At 54.4% G+C, this 10737-nt stretch overlaps 1 protein-coding gene and 1 long non-coding RNA gene across 5 annotated transcripts in view; one reads left to right on the top strand and one right to left on the bottom strand.

Annotated features, from left to right (window-relative positions):
• The window catches only part of KIRREL3 (kirre like nephrin family adhesion molecule 3), a 575278-nt gene that overhangs the window by 541675 nt on the left and 22866 nt on the right, over window positions 1-10737 (top strand). For all 4 annotated transcript variants that reach the window (XM_015435927.3, XM_045369971.2, XM_005580133.4 and 1 more), the window contains exons 7-9: window positions 1185-1290; window positions 7683-7831; window positions 10180-10307. In XM_015435927.3, coding sequence (XP_015291413.1) covers window positions 1185-1290; window positions 7683-7831; window positions 10180-10307 — 383 coding nt within the window. The remainder of the gene's footprint in view (window positions 1-1184; window positions 1291-7682; window positions 7832-10179; window positions 10308-10737) is intronic.
• On the bottom strand, window positions 2762-5078 carry LOC141408540 (uncharacterized). Its single transcript, XR_012423928.1, has 2 exons — window positions 4952-5078; window positions 2762-3108 (listed from the first exon to the last, which is right to left on the bottom strand). It is a non-coding gene; the product is annotated as an uncharacterized lncRNA (long non-coding RNA).

Here is a 10737-nt window from a genome sequence, read left to right as displayed (position 1 = left end):
CTTCTCTAGATTTCTGTCTCCGTCACTCTGCTCTCTGCTTCTCTAGATTTCTGTCTCCGTCACTCTGCTCTCTGCTTCTCTAGATTTCTGTCTCCGTCACTCTGCTCTCTGCTTCTCTAGATTTCTGTCTCCGTCACTCTGCTCTCTGCTTCTCTAGATTTCTGTCTCCGTCACTCTGCTCTCTGCTTCTCTAGATTTCTGTCTCCGTCACTCTGCTCTCTGCTTCTCTAGATTTCTGTCTCTTTTTCTCACCCTTTCTCTGCACTTCTCAATTTCTATGTGTGTGTCTTTCTGTCTCTCAGCCTATGTCTCTCTCTGTCCCTGTCACTTCCTCATCTTTGTCTCTCTTTCTCTCTCTCTCTCTACACACAACACACACACACAGGCACACATGCATACACACATATACACACACATGCACACACATATACACACACACACACATAATCTCTCTTCCTCTGTGGTCTCCGTGTCTCTCCTCTGTGTACATGTCTCACTGTCAGCCTCCGGTCCCTTCTGTGCAGATCTCTGTGTGTCTCTGTGTCTCTGGCTCCTGTCTCCCTGACTTTTTCTCTCTCTGACTTTCTGTCTCCTCCCCCTCCCACCATTTAGCACTTCAGAGCCTGGCTTCTTATCACGTCAAATGAGAAAGCAAGCCCCAGCCTGGGGAGCTGAGGCCGTGGGCCACCAGCCAGGACTGAGTGGAGATGATTAGGCTGATGAAAGGGTATAAATGCCGCTTTCAAGTTAACAAATGCCCCAGAACCTTTACGGAAAAGAGATAATAAACAGACATTTCAAAGACAGTTTGCACTGAAGTGAGGCTGAGTGTCCACCCGCCCCTCTCTGCCCTGCACCCCTCTTCCCATTTCTCCTTCCTGGAGTATTTTGTTCTGCCCGAAAGTTGGAGGATGGGAAACCCCTGGACCCAAGGCTGAGGCTTCCCGGCTTGGGGTTCGTGTCAACACCAGGCCCCAAGTCCACGGGGGAGCCCTGATCCCACTTCCAGGACTGTCTGAAGCAGGCACCTCCCATGGAGCCCCCAACTTCCTGGAGACCACCAGGGTGGTGGCTGCTCTGAGGGTTCCTGGGTGGTGGAGTCTCTGGCTCTACCCTCCAAGTCACCAGGATCTCCCTGCCCCCATTCTTTCTCGGGTCTACAAGTGACTGCCCTCTCCCTGCAGACCCCCCACTGGTCAACCTCTCGGTGGAGCCACAGCCAGTGCTGGAGGACAACGTCGTGACTTTCCACTGCTCTGCAAAGGCCAACCCAGCTGTCACCCAGTACAGGTGAGAGTCACTGCTGAGGAGGCCTGGCCTGGCCACTGGCCCCCACCCCTATGCCTCTCAGGTGGGATGTCACTTAGGGTCCTTAGCATGGCCGCAGTGTGTGCCTGGTCCACATCGCGTGTCCAGTAGCCTTCTTCCCTTCCCGGGGGAAGCACCCGGCTGCCTGGTGGCCAGGTGGACCCTTCCTCTCCTCTGTGCATGCACATGCCCTCTTCCACTGGAGGAAGCAGGACTCACGCCTTCTGCTTGAATAGCCTGTTTATCCCACACTCCGAACGTGGGAAAGGCTCAGGAGAAAAAAAAAAAAAAAAAAAAGAACAACCAGGAGAAGCAGCAAGATCAGAACCTCCGTTCTAGTCTTGTGCCCATCAAACTGGTTCACCTGGGTGGGTCAGGATGTCTGGGCCCCAGCCCGGTCCAGTGAGCATCCGGGATCACACATGCTCATGGCCCCTGTGTGTCTCTTGCTCACAATATGGATAAAAGCATCACTGTTTGGTTTTTTTTGTTTTGTGTGTGTGTGTGTTTTTGTTTTTGTTTTGAGACGGAGTCTCACTCTGTCGCCCAGGCTGGAGCACAGTGGCATGATCTCGGCTCACTGCAAGCTCTCCCTCCTGGGTTCACGCCATTCTCCTGCCTCAGGCTCCCGAGTAGCTGTGACTACAGGCACCCGCCACCGCGCCCGGCTAATTTTTTTTTTTTTTTTTTTTTTTTTGTATTTTTAGTAGAGACGGGGTTTCACCATGTTAGCCAGGATGGTCTCCATCTCCTGATCTCAATCTCGATCTCGTGATACCCCCGCCTCGGCCTCCCAAACTGCTGGGATTACAGGTGTGAGCCACGGCGCTCGGCCAAAGCATCCCTATTTTTTGTTTTTTTTTTTTTAACTTGTTTCTGCCTTGTGACAGAGCTTCATGAAGGCAGGAACTGCAATTTAGTCACTGACGGCTCTCAGCATGCGGCACAGCACATGGCATAAACCAGATAGTCCTTAAATGTGTCTGACTGATCCAGTAAACACACAGGGCTGCTCCTCTGGGCGCCCTTCTGCCTGGGCACTGTCACTGCACAGGACTCTCAGAGACTAAGCAACCTTGGAGGCACTCAAGGGCAGACTCACCTCCTTTTGGGTGCCATGTGGAACGTGCCATGGCCCTGACTCAGCCTGATCTCTTTCCACCAGACCAGGCTTGGGAGTGGAGCTCAGGTGGCACCTCTGCCGTTGATCTGGGTCATTAAGATGCAGCATCTGCAAAGGCCAATGATACTAATGGTCCCAGCCTAGGAAATAAGCTGGCCTGGGGGAGTGGAGAACAGGGAAGACAAGAGGCAGTGTGGCCCCAGTGGGCAGAATGGAAGGCAATGGGCCACAGGGACAGCCAGGGATTCAGGTTGGACATGAGGAGGTGCTCCCTGCAGAGTGCATAATTAAGCAGCACTGGAGTCAGAAACCCAGACAGAGGCAGAGCACACAGTCCCTATCTCCAAGGATATTTTAAAATAGGATGAATCCAACTGTCCTGTCCAATTTAACCATTCGCTTGACTGGAGTCAGAAGAAAGATCAGGTGACCTCCAGGGTCCCTTCTGAGCCAAGGACTCCAGGCTCCCTGGAATCATGTGGATACAGCCAGGTCCAGGGGGCAAGTCTGGTTTGGCTGTGGTCTGGCATCTATTCAGAAGCCACTGAAGATACAGGAGAGGAGCCCGATGAGACTTCCTGGCCCTGGGCGTCCACGCCGCACCTGCCAGGCCTGGGTTCCTCTGTACAAGTTCAGCTTCTCTCCTCTGTCTGCTCCCAGGTCTCTGCTTCTGGTCCCTAAACACCAGGTACAACATGCCCAGAAAATACCTGTCATGCTAGTTTCCCAGGGCAGCCCTTCACACTCACAGACCGCCCCGTAAGCACCCGATTCACCCTCACAGCCGCCCTTAGAATGCCTGTTGGGTGCCCCAGAGACCAGGACACACAACTTTCAACTTTCATTTCCCCTCACTGCCAGGCTCCGGTCACCTGGGGACCTAGTGATGGGTGGGCTGGGCAGACAGCAGGGCTGCACGCCCTGGGACCTCACCCCTCCACCCCCAGGCCTGCCTCCCCCCACACACACCTGCCTACTGACCCAGAAAGGTTGAGCAAACACCCAGGAAACCAAGTGCTGGGCCCGATTCCCAGAGTCACCAACCTCACAAAAGCAGAACAGCAATAATAGGAAGGAGAAGAAGGTGGGAGGAGAGGAGAGGTCACTGCAAAGCACGTGTGAGAAAATGTTAACGACTGGTGAATCTGGGCGATGGGAGGGTGGCAGTTAATGGGACTATTCTTGCAACTTTTCTGTAATTCCGAAGTTTACTTTTTGCAAGCTGAAAAGTTAATGAATAAGCAGAGAACATGCAGGATTCCCTGGGCTACAGGTGGCCTGTGGGTCCTCCCTTTCATACTCCCCTGGAGCTCACAGTATCACAGCCAGCCCCTCCGATACCAAGCAGGAGCTGAGAGGCTGGGAGCGCAGGGTGCCCTGCAGAGACTCTCTAGTTCTTACTGGTCACCTTCCCTCATGGCCTTCTGATTAGTGAAGGGCCCTGAAAACACCTCACTGAGGGGTCATCTCCCTCCAGGACTCCAGAGGCTTTCAGGGAGCCTTCCGGCCCCCAGGTTCATGCCAGAGAGCTGGAGTGGCCTGGGAAGGGAGGAGGTGGAGGGGCCACGGAGAAGGGAGGTGGTGGGCGCCTGCACCCACCCACACTCGCTCAGCCCCTTCACTCCAGCAAGGTCTCACCAAGCAGCCAGGTGTTCAGATACAATGTTGGGATCCACGAAGAAAGTCATAAGCAAATCTCATCACATAAGTACATTGATTTTTCCCAACTAACTGACAAGATTACAGGAATCTTTGTTTCTTTACTTTCATTCATCTTGATAACTTCCTCCCTGCTCTCACTAAGAGGCTGTCATCTCTGAAACTAGAGAGAACGCCCTCCTCCATCCCCGTGTCTGGGAAGGAGGCCTGAGTGGCATGAGGGTGTCGCTGCAGATGCTCCCAGGGACCAGGAGCCCAAAGTGCTTTGGGGCCCTTTCCTCTGAGAGTCTCAGCTATCCCAGCAGATAGCGGGATGTGGCCCCCCCCCACCAGAGATGAAACTTTGGGCTATTTGAGGACAACCTGGCTGCTGTGACACGCTGGGTCCCCTGATTCTGTGATATAAATAATCATCTTACATTTGTTCAGACCAAATTAGACATTGATTGGGAGAGGCTTAAATTGACTCCACTTTCAGAGGGGCTGGGAGAGGTGGGGAAGCAACAGTGAGTCGGGGGAGGTAGGTGGGGAAAGGGGAGGAGACGAAGAGAAAGGACAGGGAAGAAGAAACTGCACCAAAATCAGAAGAGGCACAAAGAGGGTGGGGCAGGACTCGCTCTTTAGCTCTTGGCCTGGATCCTTGGCCAACTGCGTGGATGCAGTGGTTTGAGTGTCTGTGTTTTTGGCAGGGACCCCTCAGAGGGTTTTTCAATGCAGAAGGGGAAGAAAGACCGGCTGGGCAAGATGTGAGCTGGGGGCTCTGTCGGCTGCGGAGGCACCTCCCCAGAAGGCCTGGCTTGGGCTCCTGCAGACCCAGCCCCCACAGCGGGCCCCTTCCTCTTCCTTCTCCGGCTCCCTCACCGTGAGAGGAGAGGATAGGGAGGGCAGGGAACCTTGGCGCCTGGAGCCAGCAGCAGTTCTGCTGATAACTTGGGGCCAAGCACGTGGGGCTTCCACCCTCCATGACGCTCCTGGTGAGGGGCCCTGGGAGGAAAGGAGAGGAGAGAGTTGCGTCTTCTCCAGGAAGCCCTGAGGAAGACGCATGTTTGGCCCAATCACCTGCGCCCAAACCCTCCAGCCCCAGCCCGGCACCCAGAGCTGTGAGCAGCCGGGGACCCCTGTCCTCCCAGCCCAGCCAGCTCCCCGGCTGGCCTCCCGCTGCATCCACCACCTGGCCCCCTCGCCTCAGCAGGGTGGAAGGAACTGCAGGGCTGGACACACTTCCCCAGCTGTGCCTGGAACTGAATTCATTTGCCGCAGGCAGGGGCCGGCTTGACTCTTAAGTCTGGTCATTAAATTAAAGTTAGAAATTGAAACGACACATGAGTTAACACATAATAGCTTACTGGGAAGCTCCTTAAGCTCTAAGGGAGCTATGGTTTGCTCTGTTGTTAAACTACAATTGTTATTATTAATTGTGTTCTTAATAATTACCCAATATTAATTTGCAATAACAACTGCGTGGTGCCAGCCTAGGTGTTCTGTGTGATGCCGAGAAACAGCCGTCTCTCGGGGCTGGATGGGCCAGACGGAGGCAAGAAGCTAATGGAGGGAAGGGCAGGAGACGGCATCTGTGGTGCCAGGAAAGACTCCAGGAATAAGATAAAGGGGAGGCAAAGCAGGGGGCAGAGACACTGCAGTTCCAGGGAGCAGTGGCTGCGGGGCGACGCTTCTGGAGGCAACGAGCCGCTGCAGCTCTGGAAAGACAAACTCCCCGAAAGACACGTCACCTGCAATGGGAGGAGCCTGAAGAGAAGTTCCGTGGTTTCAAAAACAGAATGTTGGCCAGAATAGGATTAAACCAGGGGAAACGAACTCTTTCCCTGGAGATCCGTAAGGAAGCCCCCAACTTCACATGCATATGCACATGCACACGCTCACACATGCACATGCCCACACATGCACACACCCACATATCCACACTCTCACACATGCACACGCTCACACATACACACATGTACATGGACACACACATGTATACATGCACATGGACACACACGCACACACTCACATGCGCACATGCACATGAACACATTCACACATGCACATGACACACATGCACACACACATGGACACACATATGCGGACACACATGCACACGCTTACACATGGACACACTCACATGGACACACATGCACACATGCACATGCTTACACATGCACACACACGGACACACATATACACACATGCATATGCTCACACATGCACGCACGGACACATGTACACACTCACACATACACACATGCACACACATGCACACACGGACACACAGGCACACACTCACGCATGCACACACAGAGACACACATGCACACACACATGCACACATGCACATGCTTACATATGCACATGCTCACACATGCACACAGACGGACACATATGCACACACTCACACATACCCACACTCACACATGCACATACACATGCACACATGCACATGGACACACAATGCCCACACTCACACATGCACACTCACGAATGCACACGTGCACATGGACACATTCACACATGCACACACACATGCACATGCACACACATGCACACTCGCACATGCACTTTCATATGCACACCTGCACACACACATGCACACACATACATGTGTACACATATACACCCCTGTGAGGCTCCAGTGCTTCCTGCACACAGCAGGCTGCTGGGTCACTGGTCCAACAGAGGGGCCACTGCCCCAGAACCAGATCCAAAGCAAGTCAGAGGCCTCTTGTCCTCCCTTATTCTATGGTACCGATTGGCCGACAAAAGAGCCTTGAGACTCACATCCCCTCACCAATCCAGTGCTGATGGAGCCACTGCCTCAGAGGAGCAAAGCCAGGCTGCAAGGGCAGAGGCCAGGCGGGAAGAAGAGCAAGTGTCATCTGGGGAAACTGGGAGGACTTTCTGGGGTGAGGAGGCACCATGCAGAACCCCATAGAGGCAGGAGGCAGAACAGGACAGGAGAGCTGAGAGCTGGTCGAGAGGAAAGAGGGGCAGCCAGGGCCACTGGCTCATGCCACTCCTCCTGATGGGTATTAGTATTCCACTGTTTGGATGGGAGATGGAACCCCTACGGCATACCTCTCCTACAGCTTCTCGCCTTGTCAGTGTGTGTGTGTGCATGCTCGTGCACACGTATGAGCATGCATGTAGGGGTGTGCTCCATTTGACCCTGGCCTTTGAGGTCAAGGACTTGGCCTCCTTCTTTTCCAAAGGGGCCCATGATCCAGTTCAGAGCAGGACAGTCAGCTGTCTGCCCACTGACAGTTGGATTTTCCATCATCTAGCCAGCAGATGGGCTGACCAGCCGAGTAATCCACTCACCCCCTCCAGAATAACCTACTTGTTGAGTGCCACTGACTGCCTGGTGACCACAAACCAAAGCCCGCCACCTTCACAACTGCCTGGATGGGAGCAAAACCAACTCCTTCTGAGCCCTTGAAGTAGCCCCTCTGTGAAGATTCCCCTCGAGGGACCCCATAGGACCCCCACAACTTGCCACCCACCCCAGGCTTCATTTTCCCATGGGATGGATGCATCCAGCTCCCAGAGGGTTGGCCTTGCCACTCAAGGCCCACATCAGCCCCTGGCCTTTGTTGCAGGTGGGCCAAGCGGGGCCAGATCATCAAGGAGGCATCTGGAGAGGTGTACAGGACCACAGTGGACTACACGTACTTCTCAGAGCCTGTCTCCTGCGAGGTGACCAACGCCCTGGGCAGCACCAACCTCAGCCGCACGGTTGACGTCTACTGTGAGTGCAGTGGTGCAGGCTTCCCCAGGCGAGCAGGCATCCAGTGGCTTCTGCTTAGAGCTGGAGAAACCAGGGCTTGATTCATTGCACACAACACAAGCTTCATGCATCATGACGTAGGATGCTTTGCACTCAACAAAAACCTGCTTTGTGCAGTGTTTCGTGTTTATTTCGATCCCCGTAATGACCCCATGAGTCAGGGTCTTGGCTGGGGCTGCTATGACATGTTACCATAGACTCGGTGACTTAAATGGCTGAAATCAGGGTGCCATCATGGTGGGTTCTGGTGGGGACTCCCTTACTGGCTTGCAGGCAGCTGCCTTCTTGCTGTGGCATCCCATGGCAGAGAAAGAGAAAAGCAAGCTCTTGGGGCCTTTATTCCAAGGGCACTAATCTCATCATGAGGGCTCCACTCTCATGATTTAATCCCCCTGCTCCCCGCAAAGCTCCTCCTCCTACTACCATCCCACAGGGGCGAGGATTTCAACTTTCTTCCACAGGGAGAAAGACCCCAGAAAGAGAAGGGGGAACCCAGGCACCCTCATGTGCCTGTCCCACCCTGAGCACATTCAGCCATTGCAGTCTTGCCCTGTCCTAAACCTTATAAGAAAAGTAGGTGGTCACCAACGTGCTGGGAGGGAAGGCACTAGAAGGGCTTTTCAAGCAGGCACAGTGGTACACACCTGTAGTCCCAGCTACTCAGGAGGCTGAGGTGGGAGGATCACATGAGCTCAATTGCAGGGTTGACAGGGGACACAAGCATGCAGGCCATCATGGGTAGATATTATTATTCCCATCATGTAAATGAGGAGATAGAGGTCTGAGGTCACACAGTAAGTGGCCAAATGAGAACTGAACCTGGGCAATGACCAAATCCATTGCCCATCCACACATTCCACTGCCTTCCACTGAGGGGACTCATGGATATACTCTCTTTTTCTTTTTTTTTTGAAACAGAGTCTCACTCTGCTGCCAGGCTGGAGTGCAGTGGCAAGATCTCTGCTCACTGCAACCTCTGACTCCCTGGTTCAAGAGATTCTCCCGCCTCAGCCTCCCGAGTAGCTGGGACTACAGGCACTTGCCACCACACCTAGATAATTTTTGTATTTTTAGTAGAGATGGTTTCGCCATGTTGGCCAGGATGGTCTAGATCTCCTGACCTGACCTTGTGATCTACCCCCCTCGGCCTCTCAAAGTGCTGGGGTACAGGCGTGAGCCACCGCGCCTGGCCCATCCCCTCCTTTCCACTGGAGGCTGGCAGGGACCCACAGCAAGGTAGCGCATTGCCATGGACTAACTGGCTGGATGTGTTCAAAACAAGCATCATTAGCTCATACACTGCCCCTTACAGTTTTAAACTCGCTTTTACAAACTTTAAAAAATCTGACCCTTCCCCTCTCCCTTGAAGCCTCTGAAGAAAGTGCTGTTACTCCCTTTTTACATCAGGGGAGAAATCCCAGTCTCCTGGCACCAGGCTTCAGGCTCTGTCTGCTCCCTGGAAGGAGCACTCTGAGACCTGCCTGGCCAAGGCCGGACCCTGGGCCTGGAATCCCCCCACAGCCCCCACTGTGTAGACCAAGCTGGGTCTACAGGAAGCTCCAGACATGCTGGAGAAGGTGGAGAGGAGCCTGCATTCAGCTCTTTAATGCTTAGGAGAGGGGTGGGAAGTGGAACCCAGGGCTGCTCTGCTGCAGTGGGGCTGACACAGAGACCAGAATAGCTGGAATAGGAGGGTGGCCTGAGAGCACTGGGTGGGAAACGCTGGGGGAGGAGGAGTGGATCACAAGAGCCCCGCCTCCATCACCCTGCATCTCAGAGCCCCCATCCCACCCCAGAGGTGCACCAGTCACTCGATTCCAGGTCATGAAAGCTGAGGCTGGAGGAGATGGGAGCCAGCTTGAAGGCAGAGGCATGAAGATCCCAAGGGCCCAGACCTCCAAGACAGGAGGAGGGCCCATGCCTGCCGCTGGGATGGAAGGGCTTCCCCAACTTTCTGGCACCATTTGGGATCCAGACAGAGGGAAGGGGATGAGAGCCCTGGGGGTAAATCCAGGCAGAACCTGGTCCCCAGCACCTTCTTCCCAGGCCCCACGCTGCCGACCACCTCCGTGGGCCCAAGAGAGGCGAAGCCTCAGGGACAGGGGTCTGCTCCCTACTTCCTGAGTCCCAGTCCCAGACCCCAGACCCCGCCCAGGCAGAGGACTAAAATGGAAGCGACTGAGGTGGCACAAGTACCCTGCTGCCTCCCTTCCCCCAGTCAAGGTCTGGGGGGGAAAGGAGGCAGCAGCAAGGAGGATCCCAGAGCTCCCCAGCCACCCAAACCTGTCTCCTTCTTCCCCGCATTGCAGTTGGGCCCCGGATGACCACAGAACCGCAATCCTTGCTCGTGGATCTGGGCTCTGATGCCGTCTTCAGCTGCGCCTGGACCGGTAACCCATCCCTGACCATCGTCTGGATGAAGCGGGGCTCTGGAGTGGTAAGTCTGCAGCTCAGACTTCGGGTCACCCTGGCAGGGGGTGGGGGACAGTGGGGCAAGAAGGAACTGCTGCCCAGGCCTCTCTCACTATTAGACTGGGGGAGTCAGCCTCCAGTGTAAGCCACAGGGAGAAAGACCCCAGAAAGAGGAGGGGGAACCCAGGTACCCTCATGTGCCTGTCCCACCCTGACCACATTCAGCCATTGCAGTCTTGCCCTGTCCTAAACCTTATAAGAAAAGTTGGTGGTCACCAACGTGCTGGGAGGGAAGGCGCTAGAAAGGCTTTTCAAGCGGACACAGTGGTACACACCTGTAGTCCCAGCTACTCAGGAAGCTGAGGTGGGTGGATCACATGAGCTCAAGAGTTTAAGTCCAGCCTGGACAACAGAGCAAGATCTTAAAAAAGAAAAGAGAGAGAGAGAGAGAAAAG

The sequence above is a fragment of the Macaca fascicularis genome, chromosome 14, assembly GCF_037993035.2.
Source record: "Macaca fascicularis isolate 582-1 chromosome 14, T2T-MFA8v1.1".
NCBI lineage: Eukaryota > Metazoa > Chordata > Mammalia > Primates > Cercopithecidae > Macaca > Macaca fascicularis.
This window is presented reverse-complemented; position numbering and strand designations above follow the sequence as displayed.